Genomic DNA, 25,325 nt, shown 5'->3' with positions numbered 1-25,325 from the left:
CTGATAATTAATTTAATTATATGAGAGCACTTATCTTCCCAAACTAATTCTTTTAAATAGAGAGCCCCACGTTGGGCGCCAAATTGTTATGATGTGTTTTTTGTTTGAATGATGAGCAATGAGTATTTTTAATAATATAATATATAGGGTTTTTATCGCGGTTCTCAAAGAATTAGCTTGTAAGTACTTTTTTAAATTATCTTTATTATAACTATTATGAAACACACATATATATCTAACCTAGTCAATGTAAATTTAAAATAAACTATCTTTAAACTGATATTCTTATAAAACTAATTAAATTCTATAGACAATCTAAAATTTAAACAAACTATCTTCAAAATTGAAATTGTTATGACACTAACTAAATTATATTAACAAAATTTTGTACCTTTCTTTCACTGAATGCCTAAATGAACTGTTTTCCACTAAGTATATAGATTCTAATCACCACTGAATGTCTTCGTACTTCAGTTATCCTTGTTTTTTGTGAAATTACTTTTTTCAATTATCAGCTTCTACCAATTAAGATATAGTTTTCTTCACCAGCATTTATACACCACCAACCAAACCAGCAAACAGCATTTATATTTATTCTTCTTTTCAATATACCAATATCCAATTATTATAAGTTGATTTATACTAATCTCCAATCATAATATAGTTTTAATTCCTTCCAATGTCCATCCAATATTATTCTAATATACTTTTATAATCTTCAATAATTCTTTGTGTATAATTATAAATGTGCATTAAATATATGCATAAATTTTAATCTTCATTTAACTCACTATATTAAACAATTTGACCATTTGTAACTGATTCACTGACTGTCTTGAAAATTCTGAACAATTTACTTCACTCTACTAACTTTCATAATAAACTGGCCTGACTTCTGACTAAAAACTTCTAAAACTGCTCTCTTGAATCCAAATCACGGGTATTTATATGTTTTTTGGATTTCTAGAACCATCTCGTAAGATATCATGTTCCAATTTGTTCTATCAAATACTTGTCTGAATTTTCTGGAACAAACCATTTCGCAAACATGGCCATCTCCGGAGATCCAGAGAATTCCATTCTTTTCTATTAATAATTTTGTTTACATTTAGGCTTTTCAGATCAGAATATATAATTAAATTAGTAACTTAACATTCTAATTTAATAAAATACACATTTCAAACAATATATTATTATAACCCACTTTATATTCGTAAATATTTTTAAACGTCACTTCAGAGTATAAATATCTGTCAATCTACGAGAGTATTTTTGGTTGCCTAAGCACATGGCTCACTTATATATATTTACAATATTAAAATACAACTTTTTACAATTATTATGCTAATTTATTAAAAATGCCCTCACATAAATATATTTTTATTAAATTCTCTAGTATATAACTTATTTAAAACAACCAAATATCTAATATTATGTAGTATATAACTTATAAATTATTTTCTATAAACCCTAATCGTCACAATATATATATATATATATATATATATATATATATATATATATATATATATATATATTATATTATATATATATATATATATATATATTATATAATATATATATATATATATATATATATATTATATATATATATATATATATATATATATATATATCCGAAATATTAAATCAAGAAACTGACCAACATATTAACTACTTGATATACGACATTAGGAAGAGAATTTTAAGCTATCGCAAATAGAAAGATTATTTAATAAAACAATTTGTTCGAGCTCATTACAAATACTTACTTGTCGTTTGGATCAGTTCTACTACAAACGAAATAAAAATGAAACTCTACTTAATTTTTGTTTTTGCCTTTTCGCGCGTACGATGTGAAGACGAATTCTGTGAAATAAGCGCCTGCGAGGCTCTGAGTAAAAGCGAGATGAATTTAAAGGAATTTTCCGATAGCATGGAGAAAGATGGAGAGGATGAGTATTTGGTGAAACTGGAGAGGAGAGTCAGGTCTTTGGAACAACCAGGTAAGAAATATTTTTTTCTTAATTTTCTGCTTACACAATATTACTGTTCCATGTCTTTTTATCTCATAAAGAAATGTCCAATATAGTGAAGGTTTATTACACATTATAAAAAATATCAAAGTAACTATGAGCTGTAGACAAATTTGTTGCAGTTTGGGAAATTTCTAACGTAAACGAGAGATGGATAGAATGTGGAAAAGGCCCGTGTAAATGCACACCAGAACTCAAGGGAGTAAGTTGTTGGCAAAGTAATTTATCTGCTATACCCGATGAACAAGTATTGCCTCAAGATGTTATCACGATGTAAGTATGACAGTTTTAGATATATTTCCAATAAAATTTTAATTTTATTTTAAATTTAATTGAATTCGCAATGAGCTTTTTTCAAAAACTAGCACTAATGTACAGCAAGTAATTTTTGTTGAAAAAATGCCTTAATTAGTGATTTTTGGGTTTTTTTTTCTAAAAAACTACTAAATGTATTGCAATTCTACAAATAGCTTTATAATCTTTAAACCGTCGAGTACAAGTAAAAATATTTTGACAAGGATAATTTTTTTCCATCTTGCTAAAAACGTGGACCCAAATATTTCGAATATGCCTTTCGAGCGGCGAATTTAAAAAATTAATTCAATACAAATATTACGTACAATTTATTAAAAAAAAAGATATTTCTAATTATTTTTATATAGACATATAATTAAAACAATAAAATTAATTATTTACAATGCTATAATGTAATTTTTCTTTTAATATAAGTGGTGACTATATTATTGAATGTTTTATTACAGTGAAATACATTAAGCAATATATAATCAATTTTCATTGAAAAATATAATAAAATTAAAATATAATATTAATTATACATCGTTTTCATTGTCAACAATTTGAAAATTTTCATCAACAGCAACAGGATTTCCATCTAATAAGCTGATTTCATTGTCTTCAATAGAGTCGTCTTTAACATTTTTACAATACTCTGGTGTACATGCACATACTGCGCAGCATTCTAAATTATAGGAAATACAATTACAATTTTTCGTAGAACATATTTTGAGGGTCATACAGTTTAGATAAAAATAGAGTCAAAACTGTAAGTCCTTCATCTAAAGGTAAAGTAGGCAAATTTCTTAATTTTTCCAATTGACTATCAGTTAATTTCTGCAAAGCTTTATAAGCCTTATTTTTTCCCATATCATAAAATGAACTTGTGGTATCACAACCTGTTATAGAATGCATTATTAGGATACTGTTGCACATTATTTTTCCAATTTCTTTTGCAATTTGATGTACAGGTATATATCGAGAACGATCCACATTTTTTACAATATTTCCTGTGTGAAACCATAAAAGTGGTTCACTTGGGAAATCATGATAATGAGATAAAAGTAAAATAAATATATCTGTGTGTGGAGATGTAACAATAATTTGAATTTTTTTATCCAAATGCTGCTGTTGTAATTTAAAAGCGTGAAAAATAACCCTAGTATCTGCTTCTAAGTGATTACATTCTAAATTTGAATCATAATACTGATTATTTTCTATCACATATGCTTTACTTCGAGGTTCGAAAGCACCAGAAATTTGGGTCCACGTTTTTAGCGAGATAGAAACCATTTATCCTTGTCAAAATATTTTAACTTGTATTCGACGGTTTAAAGATTATAAAGCTATTTGTAAAATTGCAATTCATTCAGTAGTTTTTTAGAAAAAAAATCCCAAAAATCACTAATTAAGGCATTTTTTCAACAAAAAAATGCAAATAACTCGAAAAGGAAGCATTTTTCGAAAAATTATCAAGAGAAAAAGTGTTTATTTTGATGAGATACACCTAAAAAATTGATTCCGAAACAATTCGGTGAAATTGCTTTTTTGTATAAGTTATTTGTTAATAACAATTGACGGCCCACTTGTAAAAATTAAAAAAAAATACATTTCATCTTGGAAAAATATATAGAATCGAATAAAAAAGGTTTGGTGCATTAGAAATGCAAAAAGAATTTTAGTCGGTTGATGCTCTGCTTATAGGGGTAAACCGCTCGCCTATAAAGGATTGTGGTCAGATTGAATATCAGCGCCTGAGTAACACTGTTGAAACTATTTCGATATTTTTTGTTAACAAGTAGGTATACTGAACGTATTAATGATATTATAACTGTTTGAACAGTGTGTGATCGTCCAACAAATTAATGGAAGTCGCTCAGCATTATACGCTTGAGCATTCCTCTCGCTTTCATCACGCTTATAAAGCCAAGTATTCTCGTGCAAAATGGGAAAGCGGCGGTTTAGTGCTTCTAGTCCCCTCCATTACTGTCCACTCACTTATGTTTACATTTACTTCTTATTTCTTGCAGATGATTTCGAAGGGCAAGTGAATAGAATAATTTTCTCGCAATATATTGATTGATGATTCTATGCATTTTTTGACTAGATTCTACATTGGAATTGCATTGCATTTTAGGGATTTAGGAATAAATTTATTAACAACTTTAAACAAGAATGTGTTCAGAGGAATGACATACCTTAGAGAATTGGATCTCTTTGATAATAAAATTGACCACTTACCAGGCAACATTTTTGCTGTATTGGACAGCTTAAAATATTTGTAAGTATAAAAACAAATTTCTAATTACATCGCTTTATATACTTTTGATGCAAAAGGTAACAAAAATATTGTTGTCAATTTAAAATTTGATATTCTGAAGCAATTTTCTGGCCGCATTTTATTAATAATTGCTATTTTTATTAGAAATTAACCACCGTATTAGTTTTTTTCTTCTTTCTCTTTATAAGCAATTCTGCTGGTTATGTATACCGCATTAGTTTAAAATACATTTCAAAAATACGAAAAAATCTTTTGTTTTCTTCTATTTAAATTCCAAATCTTTTACAATCCTGCAGAAGAAGCTTACACTTCCGGTCCACTCGTACGCCTCTTCAAGTTTTTTCTGCAAAAGCTTCAATGATACGCAGCAACCTTCAGTCTTATGAAAATGGTAAATTGTAAGTCTAATATTGTTCTGAAGCTATTTTCTTGTGACATGTTGGAGTAATTACTATTTAAATGGGAATAAGCCACGATTAAAGGTTAACATACGCTTATTGACGTTTCAATTTCCACTTCGGAAATCGTTCTCGAAAAAAAAAGATTTCCGAAGTGGAAATTAAAACGTCAATAAACGTACTTTAACCTCTAATTGCGGCTTATTCCCATTTAAATAGTAATTACTGTAAATCTAATGAACTGTTTGTCGTAGTCCCTCAAGTTTTTCACAATTGTTGCACGTTTAACAGGTGTTGTAGCTGGAAGTTCTTGTGAATTATTTGAATTTCCGTTTGTTGATATAATTGACTTGTTGAATTGTCCATTCTACTATGCGTACAGATACACCAGTAGTTTCCCTTACACGCTTAATATTGGTTTATTAGGAATTAATGTTTGTATATATTTAAACACTTTAAACAGTTTGTAAACTATGCCGTTGGATTCCGGTGTCGCTCTGATCTTTTACTCGTACTAAACTTCTCCATTCGTCTCCATTATATAAAATAAATTCGCACCTTTCTTTATGAAAGTGGAAAACATAATGAAATTAAATTACAATTTCGTTTAAAATCCATTGGTTTGAAATTCTCTAAAATAAAAATCACGCAAAAAACTGCATCTAAAGACTGGGACGACGACCAGGGATAAGAAAATGAGGATGAAAACAACGATTCTTCCAAACCTGACTTAAACTGCAATTACACATTGGACTGCTACTATTAACTACCACAAAACTACTTATTTTCCATAAAAAGGAACATACCAAAGAATATGCGTCTGTGAAATATAAACAAACTCTAAAAATGTGTTTATATCAACTCGGCGACGCTAAGAGGAATTGAAAGATTATTTTTCGGTATTTTAACTTGTACGAAAGGAAAGAGAAATACACCGAAATTACTCTTTCTACACTTTAATACATATACGAGGGGATTTCAATATATACCAAGGAATTTACAAATGCTCCAATTTTACTTAGTCGATGGCTCTCCACACTTCTCAAACCAAATTCATTAGATTAGATGTTTATTCTTGATGGTCTTTAAATAATACTTTTTTATAATTTTTCCATTGGGCTCAACATTCTTCTTCAACATATTACATAATTTTACAGCTTAAGTCTAGAAATATGTTTTCGATGTAAATTCTGCTTGTCACAATAAAGCTGTCATGTTGTTGATCCAACCCTTCCATTTCTAGATAAGATTTCTATAGCCATTGTTCTTAATTCTTTTCCGGATTTCCCAATTTATTTCATTGTATTCTTCTGGATGTGATTTATGTGAATTCTTTGTTTTTGAAGATTTTCTTAAGTTGTAGTAATTATCATTTTCATTTTTTCCAGGTAATCATTTATGTTTATAGTTTCTTAAAATCTAGTTTCGTGCAACTTGCTCGTAATTTGTAGAGAAACCTTACTTAGAGGGCATCCTGTGATATTGTAGAATAAAACTGATTATAGTATGATTAAATATCCTAGAAAACTTAAAGAATCTCGAAACTTAAGAATTGCGGGAACTTTTTTTTTGAGTAAACCCATCAGATGCAATTTTTATATAGTGCAACTAATTTTCTCTTTATTTGATGTAGTCGTTGCTTCTTTTCTTTCTTTTCCTGCTTGGATTCCCTTTCGCTCGACGGGTATGTACAAACTTTTTACATAAAATGTTGTTACGTAAATAAAGTTACACCACATCAACATCGGCTTTCGCCTAGGGCTTAGGATCGACTGACTCGTGTGCAACGGCTATTCACACGAAACCCTTCTCCACGTCAGTCCTCCAGGGCCTCGCTGGAGTATCTGCTACTACCACCAAGATCTGCACCGACGGTGGCTCCAGACGGCCTCACGGCCTTCTGCGCACACCGCCGCGACCCTCCTACTCGTCAGGGCTTCATGACCGCTATTAACAAACAGCACATGCCGCTGGCGGTCGAGTATAAGCACGACGCTTTAGCGCCATCCATTTTCAGGGTTAGTAACTTCGGCAGGTGAGTTGTTACACACTCATTGGCGGATTCAGACTTCCATGGCCACCGTCCTGCTGTCTTAAGTTACCAACGCCTTTCATGGTATCCCATAAGCGTCGATTTTGGCGCTTTAACTCGACGTTTGGTTCATCCCACAGCCCCAGTTCTGCTTACCAAAAATGGCCCACTTGGCACTCTGATTCGTTTCTCACGGCTTCATAAGTTCGAGCAAGCCGAAGATCTCACCCATTTAAAGTTTGAGAATAGGTTGAGGTCGTTTCGACCCCAATGCCTCTAATCATTCGCTTTACCGGATGATACTCGTAGATGGTTCGATTAGTCTTTCGCCCCTATACCCATTTCCGACGATCGATTTGCACGTCCGAATCGCTACGGACCTCCATCAGGGATTCCCCTGACTTCGTCCTGATCAGGCATAGTTCACCATCTTTCGGGTCCCAGCGTGTCCGCTCTTGATGCGCCTCTTCTCACAATGAGAATGAGACACTCTGGGAGTGCGAAGCGGCCACTTTTAAGGGCAAACCGCTTATCCTCCCTCGGTCTACGCAAGGTAAACCTTTACTTTCATTACGCCTTTAGGTTTAGTTATATCCCAATGACTCGCGCACATGCTAGACTCCTTGGTCTGTGTCAACTAATATTAATACCAAAATCTACGTTTTTTTATAGTATTTATTACTTCTAAAATACATATAATCTCAATCTGCATAATAATCATTTTTCAGGCGTTTGCACAAAAACAAACTCGAAGAACTCTCTCCAGATCTCCTAGCATTCCAAAGAAACCTTCAAACGTTTGATGTGTCCGATAATTTTTTAAAGTATCTTCCGACGAAGATTTTTAAAGGATGCCCCAATCTAATGTTGCTTCATTTGTCCCGGAATAGATTGAGAAATATTCCCGAAGCTGTTTTTAATAACTTGGAGGTTCTGGAAGACTTGGATTTAAGTAATAATTTACTGGAAACGGTGCCGAAATTTGCTTTTACGGATTTAAAGTTTTTGAGAAGGTTGTTTTTAGCAGAAAATAATATAACTTTATTGCCTACAGGTAAATGAACATTAATTATTATAGTAATCGTTTTCTCCCTAACAACTGTACTTTTACTTTAAGTCATAGACCGCTAACTGGGTTCCTTTTTGTACGCATGGAAGGGTGGATAGTTGAAAACTTTTCGTTGAATACGAATATTTAGCTATAAATATACGAATATGTGCTAAACAGTAGCTCTTATAAAATTTCAATAACCGTTTGAAGCACGCGTAATGTCGACAACGTACTAGCTTGCCGTGTGCTTTTGATTCTGCAAGGGCGAAAAGGTATTTGTTTATTGCTTGTTAACATAATGAAAAAGAAAGTTTCTTCAATTTTTTCAATCGTTAATATATATTATATAAATATATATATATATATATATATATATATATATATATATATATATAATATATATATATATATATATATATATATATATATAATATATATATATATATATATATATATATATATATATATATATATATATATATATATATAATCTTTATTTATTGTGGTAACTGTTCAATGGAAAACGGAATCTTGAATTCTTCCAGTTACTTTTTGGTTAATATTATTAGGACTTCCCGTGGTTTTAGTAAAAAACTCAAGACCGTAAATGAAACTATTTAATACTTCTGTTCTATGTAAACGTAAATGTGAAAATATAAAGAAACTTAATTGTTTGTAATAATTAAATATAAAGAAATGTTACAAATATATTATTAATACATGTTCTAGTTCGATGTCTTAAAACAGAATGTTTTTTTCCGACCAGAGGGTTGAATTCAGCCAGATGCCTTTAAAATAAGCTGTAGCCGGGACCCGTTATCAGGTACCTTCGCGACAAGCTGTCACCGGGATGAATTGTAAAAGACAACAGGGGCGTCGTCAGGTGATTTAGGTTTTAACATCATTCTCTTTGCCTTTATCCCTATACGGGGTCGGCTTTCCTAATTACGTTTCGTAATTATAGTAACGATAAGACAAGAGAGTAAAGCTACATTGTCCTCCCTATGGTGCACCGGATAAGTATAGATGGCCTTAACAGATCAAAATAAGAGCACCTATCAAAAAACATTTTATAATTGTCCTACCGGGACGACTATTTGCACTGTGCTGGATTTTGAGTCCACTAGTGCAGTAAACAATTAACCAACATCCATGCGATTTCACGTCACTCCAAACTCAATCACAATATTTTTTGTTGTTTTTTGGTACTATATTTTTGTTTTATATATTAGAACAGTCTCTTGTTGTCTTTATTATTTATTTCTAACTTTTGGATTTGTTGAGAAATCCATTTTTCATTATTTCTTCTATAGAGTTTCGTGGCTTCTTTTTTTACTGTTCGGTATTATTCCAGTTGTTCCTACCTACCATTCTCTAGCCATTTGTGTCTAAAGAGTTTTTTTAGTTGACATTTTTTGTAAAATTCTTTATTAAACCATGCTCTTGATTTTTTATTTTCTTCCTAATATTTGTTCTGTAGTTTCTATTATGCTGTTTTACGTTATTCCATTCCCTTTCTGTATCCGTATCATTGTGTCTCTTTTTAGTCTCGATCCTAATTCTCTTTATCGGAGTTGAAAAGTTAACTTTCCGATCCAAGGAATAGAAGATGAAAACACTGAAAAAAAAGCCAGTAGCAACTATCAAAAGTGCAATAGAGGAAACTTTCCTGCATGTAGAGGTTCAGGTAGGGGACCGACCTTCTTCAGGTGGAACCAGCCTACTCGTAAGGAAGTGGGTGGGATCCACATAAGAAGAAGGAAAGTCTACGGAACCAGAACCGGACAACTCTTCGTAGTGAGGAGAGAAATAAGGCTCCTTATTATTCTATATTATACTCTTACTATATGAGCCATATATTTAATATTTAACACGCAAAAGCCGCATAGGCAACGCTGGTTAAAAGAGTGGAACAAGAAAGCCTCCTGCAGTAGCCCTGATGTATAGGCGGAAAGATTTATCAACATTCCATTTTCTCCGTTTTCTTTCCCTGACATTATTAGTTTTGATTATTTTCTTATTTTTAGTTTTGTTATTCGTAAAAAAGATTAGCAGGAAATCCAGTATTGTGTAAAAAATATTATTAACTCTTAAATTACCTACATGTCAATACAGTAGCGCACCTAGAATTTGCCTCTGGGGGGGGGGTTTTGGTTGGTCACCAAATTTTTTTTATGGTGTTACCTCCATTTTGAGTCCTTAAAATGTGTAAGTAACAGTGTCGGAATAGGGTCCTGGGGGGGGGGGGTTTAACCCCCAAAACCCCCCCCTCGGCGCCACTGTGTCAATAATGTTTTGTTAGATATATTATATTTTTAGGTATTTTTGATACACTTGTTAATCTGCAAGAACTGAATTTGAGAAAAAACCAAATATCTTATTTGCCACCTAATATTTTTGATAAATTGCAGAATCTGCGAATTCTACAATTAACTAATAACAAAATAAGCCAAGTAAGTTAATAATTTTAAGTGATTTTAACTATTGTGCTCTGTTCATCATGTATTAAATCTAAAAATCTATAACAAAGGTAAACATCTATGAAATTATTAGTTTGTCAATTTATCACCACGTAAATTTGTTTTAATATTTTGCTGCCTGTATGTTTTACATAAATCGAAATCTTCCAATTACAAGTTATTGGGTTTAGTCTTGATTATTTCTCATGACGATGGAATTTCTTCTTTTTATCGTTGACAAAGTCTTTTTCAGTTAAGATAGAGTTCTTTTTGAATGAGTATGTCCAGTTCCCTAAATAATAAAAAGTATATGAACTTTTTCCATCATTGCAATTTTGATTTAACTACTACTTTCTGGATTTTTCATATTTAATGATTCATCGTCATCATTTTGGCTTTACAATCCTGTGTGGGTCCTAGCCTCCCCAAGAATTTTTCTCCAGTCGTCCCTATCCATCGCCTTCCTCCAGCAAGCTCGTATTTCCATATTTCTCTTCATATGTCTTCATATTTAATGATTACCGTTTCGAAACGCAGTAGCAGTATATTTCTTGCAATTGTAGCTCGCTGGAGTATTCAGTTCTGAAACCAAATTTTGCTTTTGCTGTCATACCCGTACCTATTGTTTTAGACTCTTCTTATTATATCTAGCTAATATTATTCTTTCTGCAACCTTGCTTATTGATGATAGTAGTAATTGATGTGTAGTTTTGAGTGAATGTTCAATTTTTCCTACTTTCGGAAGCAGTATCACTTGTGTTCCTTTCCATTTCTTAGGAAATCTTCTTAAGTTTGGGGGATGTATGCGATCGCTTTCCTGGGCAGATTTTTTAGTGCTTTTATCATGGCCCCATCTGGTCATGGTTTTATTTTGATTTTAGGTATTGAACTATTCTTTTAACGTTTTCACGACTTTCACGGTTTCAACGACATCCAGCTTTCTTTTTGTATTTTATTTTTTCTTTTTGTATTGTATCGCATTCATAACATGCTATGGAGGTTTTGGAATGGAACACATGGGCGAATAAAAAGTAAACTTTGATTCCCTTTCACTATTCTTCCCTGAATTTCTGGTCCTGTACATATGTTTCCCTAGCTGTTGCCAGTGTTAGCTTTTTGTCTGTTGAATATTTATTTCTAGTCCGGTATCTTTTGTCCATGTTTTTAATTGTAAATATATTTCTATCACCTTTTTGGTTCTGCTAGATATAATGCTGATGTCATCGGTATAGGCGGCAATCTGTTTTGATTCATTTGTTAGAAGATTAGCTCTTCCCATATTTATTTGTCTTATCACAGATTCAAGGAACAAGTTGAACAAGTTATCTCCTTGCTTTCATCCTTGGATTATTGGGAAGTTCTTAGTGAGTTTATTTTGTATTCTGACAGTTGCTGTTGATAAGCCCATTGTTAAAGCCGAGCAATAGATGATATAACTTCTATCTATTGAGTCGTAGACCTGTTTAAAATCTATGAATATGTTTTGGACGCTAATGTCGTATTCTGACTACATGTTTAGAATTTGTTTAACTGTGAATAGCTGATCAATTGTAGATCTTCCTTATCGCAAACCGGTTTGATATTGGCCGACGATATTTTCAGCTAATTTTTGGAATCGTTTATTAACAATGTAAGCTGTACACAAGAGGAGTATGCCGTAATATTTTTTACATTTCCATTCATTTTTGTTTGTTATAGATTAGGCTTATAATCCAAGTTTTCTAGTAGTTAAGGATCTTTTTAACTTTTCCAAATATTGTTTATGAGACTGTGCATTTGTCCTGTTAGGTGATCGCTACCTAATTTATATAGTATAGATGGGACGTTGTCAATACCTGGAGCGTTGTTATTCCATTGTGCTCATATTATTTTTTTTTTAACCTCTTCCATCATCGGAACTTCTATATTTTCCTGTCTCCCTCAGATGCGCTGTATGTCCTTATCTCATTAAAAAGTTTAAGATTGCAAATAGGTTTTTCTTCTCCAGAAAATAGGATCTCATTATTCGATCTGAAAAAGCCCTTGTTAAAGCAAAGTTCTACATAAAATTTCTTAATTTTTGACTCTGTCCCTTACACAGTGTCTGTACAGGTTACGTTTCAACACTGTACAACGAAATCTAACACTTAAGCAACTTTTATCTCAAATCTAATCTGTGATCAACCAGAACCTTACGAAATTTCGAGAAACCATTTCTGTCTTGTTCTACTTTGTTTTCTTTTTAATCACAGAGTCTCAATCATTTTTTATATACCTCATATATTTAAACTGCTTTACTTTGCGAGAATTAGATCATTTAAAAGACCTTGAGAATCATCGACGTTATCTGCCAATATCGCTGTGTCGTTCACATACCTAATGTTGTTAATAAATATTATATTTATTAACAATCTTTATTTATTATTTTATTACTTTACTTTATTACCTTTATTACCTTTACAACAATCTGTAACTCAGTTTTATATTTAGGGATCTTCTGTTTTGGTGTAGTTTTTTAAACGTACTCTTGCTGTCCTGTACTAATACAATACCTCTCATGTCCTTAGCGTCCAACTCCCCTCTTCACAATCGATAAAAATTAAGAAAAACATCCTCTATTTAATCTGTACAACTCTGAATTATTATTTGTATGCTAAAGATATCTTTGCAAAATTACATCAAATAAAATATCGATATTTTTGACTAATCTTCAATGATATTTTTGTGTTGGAGATCACAGCAAACAATGGAATTAAATCTTTCATGTAATTTTTAGATAGGCGAAAATGATTTCAAAAGACTAACAAACATATTAGAACTTCACGTAGGCCAGAACTACATCAACGACTTGCCAGAAAATGCTTTTGTTGAAAATAGAAACATGGAAAAATTATTTCTCTTTTCCAACAATTTGGAAGAGCTCAAAGAGCGAACGTTTAACGGTTTAGTTAGCCTAACATCGATGTTAATTAATAACAATATTTTAAAAGATATTGATGGAAGGGTGTTTGCTTATACCCCAAGTCTACACAAACTGTAAGTAAAACTATCTTGGTATTTTTATTACCCTTCTTGTCTTCATTGATTGTGACTCAAAGTTCTGTTAAACATAATGACGGTATTGATACAGGGCAGAGTATTGCTTTCATAAATTATTATGGCAGAGCAGTCACTATACCGTTCTGACGAGACCTAAGGAGGTCGAAATACGTATCAGCGGTTGTCGCTGCCCTGTATTAAAACAAAAATCTAATACCGTCATTATGTTTTATTACTTACTTCGTTTGGAGTACCAGAAACTGAATTCACTACCAATTTTGACCAGGATGAACGGCATGTGGAATGCAATTTTAGATTCCCTTGCCGAGTAATTTATCCAGCTGTTTGTTTCGCAAATTTTAGGAAGCACAGTGGTAAAAATTTGAATTCGGTTTCGCTAGGTAGAAATCGTTTGATTTCTCTTTTTGTTTCTGTTGAACACTTTATATCACTTATGATTTACGTTGCGATGTCTTCTTGTGAGCTTCCTATAGTCATCTATTGTGTATTTTCTAAACATCTGTCCATATCACTTTGTTTATCATCTACGTCATGCCCTGTAGATTTTTCGTTCAAAGTAGCTAGTCATCTGCAAAGAGAATTATATACAATGGAGTGTCCTATTTTCTTGTCCACTATTTTTAATTTACATATTAAATTTTAAATAAGGTTATGAGAAACAAAAAATACCTCGTTTGATATGTTTTATAAACGCTTAAAGAATTTGATTTCTAACTTTATTAAAAACTTTTTAAAAATTAAAATTAAAAATTAAAATTTTTTTCTTGTTTAACGTGTTTATGGCATTTGTTTAGGTATATTAGCGTGTTTAATTCAATACTTATATAAATACTTACATTACCTATATTTATATTTAAATACAACCAAGCTTTTGTCGGAAAATTCGCCAAGTTGTGGTCTGTGAAAGGCTCAGTTCTTGTGGGCGACGAGAAATTAACTGCTTCGCATTGTCATGAACTAGTGGATACCTGAATTGCACTGAACGTTATGTCTCAAAGATGTCTTGACATAAATCAAGATGTATTCATGTGTTTTATAGATTACAACAAGGCCTTTGATAAAGTGCGGCATGATCACCTAATCAGACTCCTGACAGAAAAGAATTTAGATAAACGAGACATCCGACTAATAGCAAATATGTACTACAATCAAAAAGCAGTAGTGAGAATAGAGAATAATACCACTGAAGAAATTGAAATAAAGCGAGGTGTGAGATAAGGGTGTATACTGTCACCAACCCTGTTTAATCTCTATTCCGAAGACGTAATGAATAGAACACTCTCTGAGCAATCCGTAGGTATTAAAATAAATGGTGTTAGATTAAACAATCTGAGATTTGCCGACGACACCGTTCTGATCGCAGAAACACTTGAAGAGCTACAGACATTGGTGAATAAGATAGCAGACTGCAGCGAAGAATATGGACTATCTTTGAACATAAAGAAAACTAAATTTATGGTAATATCGAAATCAACACAAAATGTCCAAAATTTATATTTACACAATGAAATTATCGATCGAGTTAGCAAATACAAATATTTATGCACTTTTATAAATGAAGACAACGATAGCTCAGCAGAAATCAAAATAAGAATAGAAAAAGCCAGATCCATATTCACTAAAATGAAGAGAGTGTTCTGCGGAAGAGATTTGAGCCTTGAAATGAAACTTCGCCTGATGAGATGTTACGTACTTTCTGTGCTGTTCTACGGAATGGAGTCATGGACGTTGAAAAAGATTGATACCAAAAAATTAGAGGCATTTGAACTGTGGATGTATCGCAGAATCCTGAGAATATCATGGACCGAGAGAGTCACAAATGTCGAGGTCTTGAGAAGAACGAATAAAGAAAAGGAAGTCATATTTACGATCAAAAAACGAAAACTGCAATACTTGGGACACATTACAAGAGGCGAAAGATATGAACTGCTTCGAGTAATTATGCAAGGGAAAATACCAGGAAAAAGGTCCATAGGAAGAAGACGAAACTCCTGGCTAAAGAATCTACGGGAATGGTATAGCTGTAGCAGCAACGAATTGTTTCGGTCAGCAGTTTCGAAAATACGTATAGCCCTGATGATCGCCTACAAGGTGTGAAGAAATTTGCGTCTACAACTGTGGGGATGGTAGAATCCATATGCAGTGATCTCTATCCCAAGAATAATGATGGACCAAAATTAGAGCCAAGAGAGGATTACTGATAGAAAAAAACCTGCGAATAGGTGAAGTTTGAGCTTGGAAAATAATAACACTGTTTCAAGGTAGTAGTAAATACTGTTAGGGCCAACTCTATAGTCTTAGAGGACAAACTTAAATCAAGCTGGACTCTAGTACCAGAAATTAACTTTTGACCAAATTGACAGCCCTACCTAATTTACTATTTAATAAATGAAGAAGAAAACTGTTTCATAAAAAGATATCCTTGTTTTAGGCTTTTTGAAATATTTTACAAATGCTGAAATGGCAAAATAGTAAAGGTTTCCAAATTCGGCAGACCATCCTCTTTTAGGTTAGCTTCTGTAGGTTGTATTTGAGCGCTTTTTCTAGGATAGTTAGGTGGTCAATTAAAAAAAATTTACTTTCAGGTCATACCAAAAATAAAACAATAGAATATATTTCATAAATTATTATTTATATATTTATTTATTTATTAAAACTTACAAACACCACCTAGGTAGTAATTACATGTAAGAGGGCTCATTACTTGGTATAAAAATATACACACAAAAACTACAATATACACACAAGTACAAAATAAAAACACAGAAAGTAAAACATATTAAAAAAAAGACACAAGTTATAAAATTTTAAAATTCAGTCCATTACTTATCTATTCATAACATTTTTTTATATCACTTACACTACAGGTAAAGAGGTCTATATCACAGATCTTTATTAACTCATTACACTGATATTGCATATAGTTTATTATTGCACAAGAAAATAGGTCATTACTGTTTACCCTTAGGTTGACCTTTGGCACATGAAACCTAATAAAGTTGATCAAACCACATGTCTTATATTTAACATTGTTAATGATATTATGAATAAACACAACACAATGCATGTTTCTTCTTTGCTCTAATGACTGCAAGCCAAATATTTGAAGCAAATCTTTTGATGGCGTAAGGTGAGTATACACATTGTATTTCTTAAGGTATAAATACCTTAGAAATGTTTTTTGGACCTTTTCTATATGATTAATATGAACTTTGGCTTCAGGAGTCCATACCACTGATGCATATTCCAAGTTTGGTCTGACTAAAGCGTTATATAGTCTGATGGTTGTGTTTATACTAAAGTGTTTGGAATTTATTATTACAAATCCTAATATTTTGTAGGCCTTATTAACAATATTTATATAGTGTTCATTAAATTTCATGTTAGCCTGTAAGTATATTCCCAGATCTTTACATTTGGTTTTTCTAGATACTACACAATTGTCAATTCTATAATTATTTTGAATGTAGTCGATTTTGCGAGTAAAAGATATGCCTCTACACTTCTTAATATTCAATATCATATTGTTGTCCCTAAACCATTCCACAACTGAGGTCAGGTCCTCCAGTAGTAACTGACAATCATTTGAAGTATGTATAGTCTTAAAAAGCTTAAAATCATCAGCATAGATCAAACTAGAAGAAAATTTAAGAGATTGTGGTAGTGAGTTGACAAAAATTAAGAAAAACAAAGGCCCTAAGTTGCTCCCTTGGGGGACACCAGATGTAGCCTGGAATTTATCTGATAAACACCTACCAATTTTGACTCGTTGAAACCTTGAATCCACATTCGATTTTATAAATGTACAAGCATCATGCGAAAAACCAAACTCATTCAATCTCGATAAAAGAATGCCATGGTCAACCATATCAAAGGCCTTTGAGCAGTCAGTCATTATTAAATCTAATTGAAGTTTATTATTTATTGCCTCACTAGCAAAATTAGACAGAATGCACAGATTACTAGTTGTGGATAACCCAGGCAAGAAACCATGTTGTTCTGGAGCAAATTCATTTTCAAAATTTTTCAGTATATTCATATAGAGAATAGATTCAAATATTTTAGCCAGGGAATTAAGGATACTTATAGGAGTATAGGATATTATGGCAAGTTCCTCAAATTATAAACATCTTTTCATGGTATTTTGCAAATAATACAGCAGTAGCACCTTTATTTTAAATATATATTAAAATTTTAGGCATTTGGACAGCAATAAGTTTCATTTTTTGCCATCAAAAAGTCTCGATTTTCTCACTCAATTAGTATCTATAAAATTGGCAAAGAATCCATGGCATTGTGACTGTAACATCTTGTATTTATCCAAGTAAGTAACCAAGTACATAAATACATAACTACGTTATTATCCTTAATTTATTTTTAATTTTTTTCTCTTCTTGCTCAATTATTTTATTAATAAATGAACAAGTTTTGATTAGTGTATAAGACATTATATTCTATTCAAGAAGGGGTAAAAAAATCAAAACCAGTAAACTTGTTTTATTTTCTGAACCATATATAGACTGCAGAGATACACTCAGGTCTGCATGCTATGTGGCTTATGGACAGGAACGAATAACTGCTAGTTAACACGTTAAAGATAGTTTAAACACTCCTGACCATGGAGCTGCGCGAAGGCGGAGTCAAATTCACGTAAAGGCAGAAAGGTTCTATTGTAAGTGGAATTATACAGTGCATAATACAATGCGTTTCGCATGAAAGTGGGGACTAAACCAAATTCTTCTACTGCGCCGTGGTCAGGAGTGCTTGCACTATCTATACTTACTTAGTAAATTAACCTCAACACGCAGTAAAACACCCGCAGCTAGATCCAATCTCGGTTCTTCACCGTCGATTGCTAACAGAATTGGCTTTTTTATTTAAAAGGTGTGTTAAGTAGTTTAGTGACTGTTCTTTTTTGTAGATTCATACTCCATTTTGTGGTGCTCCTGTTGGGGTTTGTGTTTAGTATTGAAAAACGAAATACAAATTATTAAAATTAATTTTTTTCCTATATAGTCCTCACTTCTTTATGTTGGTTTTGCGCGTAAGCACTTAAGGACTCGCAAGCGATTGAAAGTTCTTCACATAGGATAGGAAATATCGCTCTTAGGTGAGATTTATTCCAGAGGATCTATAGCTTAAGTACTTTTTCTATTTGATGAAGACGAGGTTTTTCTGGTAGATCTTGTAGATCGCTAGAAATCATTTTGTTGATTTCAGTTTTAGTGTTGTGGATTGGTAATCATGGCGTAAATATTGCTGGTCATCAATTTTATTTCTTTTTTTTATTGCACGTTTCTAGAAACTTCTTTTCTCATGCTAGCTGGTAGAGATACCAACGATAGGGTAGAAGTAATAGGTGTGATTCTCAGATTCACTCATCTCAGATTCCAGTAATGATTTTTGTTGACTAGTTAATTTACATATCCAGTATGTAGTATGTACTGATGTTTCCCATACTGATGCAACCGAAACTCAGAGTGCAAGTTGCAAGTGTAAAGAAAGGATGCGTGTCCACATTTGGTTCTTGTTGTTAGTTTGTCATTTAATTTCAAACAATGTTCTTTCTTCTTTTTTTGTAGACATGACACTGTCTGTTTTTCAATGTGCCTCCAGTAAGTTGTGGTTCCATCGTTTTCGAGGTCTTCCTATTAATCGTCTTCCTATTAGGCAACCGTATCTTGCCGTCTTTACTACTCTATATGTTGTCATTTGGCTTACATGATCGTTCTATTCTACTCTTCTATTTCTTACCCAGTTCTTGATGTTCTCCACCTTAGATCTTTGGTAAAAGTGTAGTATTTTCATATATGCTGTTTCTAACATCCTTATTGTCCTCACCCTTTGTCAGGTCGTGTTTCTGCCGTGTATATCATTATTGGACTGATGACTATTTTGTAAATTTAGTCAAACAGTGTTATTTGAATCATTAAATAGAAAAGCAAAACTCAGTGTTTAAAGGCATCGGCATCACTAAATGTTAAATTTTCTGGATATGAAGGTCGAATGAGCATACATGAGTGTTACTGGTATTTATATTGAGGTATTTGGTTGGCAGTGGAGTGTTATTGTTTTAAGGCTTCAGTTAATGCAATCTACTGTTCGCTAAACAAAAACCTACGTAAAAATAGCGATATCTGCTATATCTACTGGTACTGAATGGTCTTTGGTGTATGTGGTATAAAGTGTAGTTGCTATAAACCTGCCTTGAGCGAGACTAGTCTTTTGTTCTTCATGATATGGTTTCCCTTAAGAGAAACGAAGATTACTCTCTTTTGCAGCAAGATACGCATAAAATAAATGAAACAATATAAAATAAATGTTTTAGAATGAGTTTCCTGTCATTTACAGTGTCATAAGTGGTCGTAAGATCTCCAAATACTCCACCGGATGTATACCTGGCATCTTTCATACCCGACTTTAATGTGTTTGGTAATATTGGGAATTTGTCAGGTACAAGATCTTTTGGTTTCAAACTACTTTGTTGGGTACTAAATTATTCACAATACGTAAATGATCATTGAGGATCTTGATCTCAAACAGTTTGAATAGGTGATTGTGCAAAGATACCGGCCGATAGCTTTTAGGATTTTTGGGATCTTTGCCAGATTTAATCAAAGCAATAACTTGGACTTATTTTTTAGCTTTGGGAATATGCATAGTGTGGGAATTGTTCATTCTCTGGAGAAGCCATTCCTACCTTTTCAGTGCAAAGATCTCCATTGGCTCTGTATGCAAGTCATTAATATTAGAAGCTTTGTTATAATTCGGACGGCGGATTCAAGCTTCACTGACATTTTTACTCAACTGACTACATACTCTAATTCAATTTTTTTTTGAGTTCTTCTATGTGATTTGATATTTTTAAGAAGTTGGGAGACCACTTCGTTTGCTAATACCTAATATTTCTCCAGGTTAGCATGATGACCTGCGCAGCGCAAGCGGTAGGATTCTTGACTCGCAAGCCGGTGGTCCGGGGTTCGAATCCCACCGCCGGCAAGAACATCTAGACATTTTAAAAATGTCTATAGGCCCCAGGTCGACTCAGCCTGAATAAAAATGAGTACCTTGGGTAAAACCAGGGGTAATAATAGACGGTTGAAGCGTAGCACTGGCCATGTTACCTTCCTTGTATACCGTAGGCCCTAGATATAGCAGACTACCCTGCTATACTCCCAAAGCCGCGACAGCGGTATAAAACGGGAGACTATTATTATTATAGCATGATGACTGAAAGGATAATTTTTCATCATGCATCGCATATTAGTAGTTGCGTAATGAGACAGAATCATGACCTCTTCTGTCTAATGATTCTTATGAGTTTTTAAATGGTGTTTTTTGAAATTTTATTCTTACAACGTTATTGCTGGGTTCGAGGACTTGCAACTCCAATATCTATAATTTACATTAAGCTGCTTTTTTATTTAATATAAAAAGAATATCGATCGACCATTCATGCATCTCTACTGTAGAGATTCACACTGACCAGTAAAATTTGACACATTTTATATATTTCAGATGGATAAATAGTAACAAAGATAAAATATGGGACACTCAGCCTGCTTGTCGAGGTCCTGGAGATTTAGGAGGATCTCTACTAGAAGATATGACGTTTGAAAACCTCTGCGATGGACAGTGGGCAAGTATGCTGAACCTTACACCTCGGGTACCTATAAAAAATAAGCATATAGAGGAGATTGGAAAAAACGAGTCTTTAGGTCAGGGAATTAAGCCTCTAGGTTAGAAGATATACATATTTCTATAAGAGTATTTATAATTTTTGGTTTTAAGTGATTCACAGTTTTTAATAAAAACTAATTATTTTGAAGAGTTTTATTTGAAAGTTCCCTTTTTGGAATATACATTGATAACGAACATTTTATCAGCTTCGAATGAAATATTTATTGACGCCGATTATATTTATCATATTTTTATTGACGCAAGTGAAATTTTCAGTTTTAATGCAGTAGGATTAATTAAATGCCACAAAAATTGAAAAATAAAATTATTTGTTAACGTTTCAATATATATCGTTTTCAAGAATTATTTTAGTTATAAATAATTTACTAGGTTGCTATGATTTCATTATAATATTGAAACTGTTTCGTAAACTTCATCTGACTTTTCTTAATTATCTTATTTGGAAAAAAAATCATCCTGAAATACTTTCCACCCAAGAGAGCGGCTCCAACACAACCAAAAATCAAAGTCGAAGGACTAAATACGGAATCTACGGAATACTTATACAGGAAAAAATATCAGAGAAGATCGCTGGGAATGAAATATTAGAAAACGATAACATCGAGAAAATCTGGAAAAAAATCAAAAAAAAAACATAACTACCGCAGCAACAGAGAGGAAAGTAACGAACACTAACATATCAAAAAAGAAAACACCATCGTTTAGAGAGGAAGTGAAGATAAAATGTGAAGAAAAGAAGATACCCTTTTTACAATACAGAACAGAACAAACATAACAGGCATATAACCACTATCTCTGTATCTGTAGAGTAGGGAGCGCGAGTTAAGTTGCAGAGCACTTAGGCCACTATTGTGCATCCTCCCAGGGAACTGTCACCCTTAGCTCATTGTCCATCCTGCCATTTCTAGGAAGGTGGACAAGTCACCAGGAGACATCTCTCTTATGTGGACAGGTGTGGGTCAGGACTCGCCGAACGCATACTCTCGTATTAACGATAACTCCGGGCATTCACATAGGGCATGCTCTACAGTTTCGTCTTCTCGTTCACACTTCCTACGAACTGTCAAACGTAGGTTTTTCCTGGTCATTCCCAAGTACTTCTTTGATGTTGACTCTTCAGGGTTACTTAGTGTTACCCTGGCAAGTTTACATCCTTGCCCTTCTTCCCATATTTTTACGGTTTGCGTATGGGAGTGACATTTGACAATTTCCACAATTATTTTAGTTGACCAACCAAAAAGATCCTTAGGTCCTAAGAGTCTTAGGCCTGCTGCCTTCCTAGATAATTGGTCAGCAATGCGGTTGCCTTTATTTCTATTGTGTCCTTTAAGCACCTCAGGATGATGTTATTACCATCCGAAGCTTGAGTTAGTGACTCGTGACACTCCATTACTAACCCCGATGTGACACGTGGTCTATTCAAGGTTAGTAGCGCTTGTCTGCTATCTGTACAGATCGTTATAGTTTTCCTTGCTATACCTTTTTGGGTTTTCTCTTTTGCGGCTATGGAGATACCAGTCATAATTGACGAAAATAATGAGTACACAGAAGAGATTAAGGCGAGAATAGGACGGGCAAGAAATTCTTTTAACAAACTGAAAAAAGTACTCTGCAGCAGAGACATTTTAATTTCTTTAACGATAAGACTTCAATATTCATATACTAGGCAGAACCAAGATCAATCGAAAGACTAATTTGTTTATTATAAACAAACTCCATAATATGTTTAGACTATCAATTTCAGAGACGCAAAAAGAAAAAAGACCTTTTGGTATTTTATGATATAGGGGTGAAACGAAAATGCTACTGAAAGAACATAGAACCGCTGTTTTTCAATCGCTAAAAATTTTCTCTTCATTTCATATCTTAGAGATGAGTACATGCATCTTTATTGCTGGACCTTCGACACCAAATTTTAACAGCTCATATAAGCTAACTCTAAGTAACAAAAACATAATTATTGTCAACATTATTGATACGAATTGGTAACGCTTAGGCACCAGAAGAATATGTTGTTTCTATCTTTCATATATTTTTATTAATCTATTTGATTTGTGTTTTTTTTTTGTTTAATTTGTAGCAACACGAATTTTATATTAAGATTCTCCAGGATTAATCATTGATTTTAGTAAGTACTTAAGCAAAGATAGCGTCTTATCAATAAAAAATCATTTTATAGAATGATATCACGACTTTTAATACTGCTTCTTATTCATAATAATGGTTTAACAAAATTCTGTATTATCTGATATATTGTTTGAGTTATAAGATTACGCAAAGATTTTTTCTTTGAAATGTTTGTATATTTAAATAGCCAAGATGTTATTTATCACGCACTTGTACGTTTAAGTTTTATTTAAACATTGGACTTGGTACGACCTTTGTATATATATATATATATATATATATATATATATATATATATATATATATATATATATATATATATATTATATCAATGGTATTCCGGGTTTGACTCCGCGTTAAATGTTGTTGGTTTTGATAAAAACCATTTTGACGACGTTTCGGCAAGATCTCACTTGCCATTTTCAAGTTTCCCTGGATGGTCTGCTTCTTGTCGATGTTCGAGTGGAAGTGACGCTACGGGTGTTAGGCGGTGTTAGCGTCACTTCCACTCGAACATCGACAAGAAGCAGACCATTCAGAGAGACTTGAAAATGGCAAGTGAGATCTTGCCGAAACGTCGTCAAAATGCTTTTTATCAAAACCAACAACATTTAACGCGGAGTCAAACCCGGAATACCATTGATATAACATACAGCTCCCGCGCAAATATCCAAACCAACATATATATATATATATATATATATATATATATATATATATATATATATATATATATATATATATATATATATATATATATATATATAGCGAGGTTCCTCCAGCCTCTGCCGCATCTCTCATTTCGGCCGCCATCGTTTTCTGTCCATCCATTCGTCTTCTTTGATGGCTGTATCTCTCATTATGTGAAGTACATTTTCTTCCCAGGCAACTGAAGGCCTTCCCCTTCTTCTTCTTTGTTGTGGTGTGTAATTTAAAGCTTTCTTTGACCATCTATCTTCATTCATTCGCTTCACGTGACCATACCACACTAGTTGTCTCGTTTCAATTCTATCTACACTGGAATATACGTATTTGTCCTCCTTCTAATATCTTCATTCCTGATACGATCTTTCTTGGATACACCACATGCTCTCCTTGGAAAATTTAGTTCTACTACGTATATTCTTTTTGTATCTTTTTTCGTGAGCTGCCAAACCTGCCCCATAAGTCATAATAGGCTCTACCAATGTTTGAAAGATTGTCAATTTCGTTTCTTGTCTAATATCTTTAGACCATAGTAGAGAGTTTAGAATGTTTACCTGTTTTTTCCCTGCTGCGTTCTGTTTTCGATGTTTCTTTTGGTGCTTCTTTAGATATTATATATAGATCCGAGATATTTACATTTATTGCATGTTTTTGTGTTTCTAATTTCTAATTCTGGATCTTCTTCATCATCTATTTTAAGGTACTCTGTCTTTGACATATCCATATTGAGGCCCATTTTTCATACTCTTTCTTTAGTTTTCTAAATCTGTAGTCCATGTCTTCCTCATCATTCGCTATGACTACCTGATCATCTGCGAAAAATAAAGTTGTTAGACATTTACCATCGCCTATATCTATTCCCATTCCGGATACTTGTTTCCTCCACTGCTCTAGCGATGATTGAATATATATTTTAAATAAGGTCGGAGATAGACAACATTCTTGTTTAAACCCCTTTGTTATTGAAAATGATTCAGATAGAAAGTTTCCTTCTTTGACGACACTTCTTGCATTTTTGTATATACATATTTGCGATAGCATCCACATACTCTCTACTGAAAACTACTTTCGTCAATGTTTAAAACAGTTTTTTCAAAGGTACCGTATCGTATGCCTTCTTTAAATCTACAAACAATAGGTGAGTAGATAGATTCTTTGCCTTCCGTTTTTCGATTACCTGCTGCAGAACGAATATACCATCA

General features: G+C 32.9%; 1 protein-coding gene across 1 annotated transcript; it reads left to right on the top strand.

Moving 5' to 3' along the window:
* Window positions 1-1,767: 1,767 nt before the first annotated feature.
* LOC140437791 (uncharacterized) lies at window positions 1,768-21,414 on the top strand. The gene is made up of 8 exons (XM_072527517.1): window positions 1,768-2,006; window positions 2,159-2,309; window positions 4,468-4,611; window positions 7,770-8,095; window positions 10,412-10,545; window positions 13,307-13,566; window positions 17,789-17,914; window positions 21,109-21,414. The coding sequence occupies exons 1-8, from the start codon at window positions 1,811-1,813 to the stop codon at window positions 21,332-21,334; spliced, it is 1,563 nt and encodes a 520-aa protein (XP_072383618.1). The 5' UTR covers window positions 1,768-1,810; the 3' UTR covers window positions 21,335-21,414.
* Window positions 21,415-25,325: the final 3,911 nt, after the last annotated feature.

Source organism: Diabrotica undecimpunctata, chromosome 3 (genome assembly GCF_040954645.1).
Source record: "Diabrotica undecimpunctata isolate CICGRU chromosome 3, icDiaUnde3, whole genome shotgun sequence".
Classification (NCBI taxonomy): domain Eukaryota; kingdom Metazoa; phylum Arthropoda; class Insecta; order Coleoptera; family Chrysomelidae; genus Diabrotica; species Diabrotica undecimpunctata.
This window is presented reverse-complemented; position numbering and strand designations above follow the sequence as displayed.

What these genes read in the sequence shown, in the direction of transcription:
- LOC140437791 (XM_072527517.1), top strand. Translation starts at nt 1,811, where the DNA reads ATGAAACTCTACTTAATTTTTGTTTTTGCCTTTTCGCGCGTACGATGT. An exon ending in CAGGTCTTTGGAACAACCAG is followed by an intron (nt 2,007 to 2,158) that starts GTAAGAAATATT and finishes AATTTGTTGCAG; the next exon opens with TTTGGGAAATTTCTAACGTA. An exon ending in AACATCTTGTATTTATCCAA is followed by an intron (nt 17,915 to 21,108) that starts GTAAGTAACCAA and finishes TATATATTTCAG; the next exon opens with ATGGATAAATAGTAACAAAG.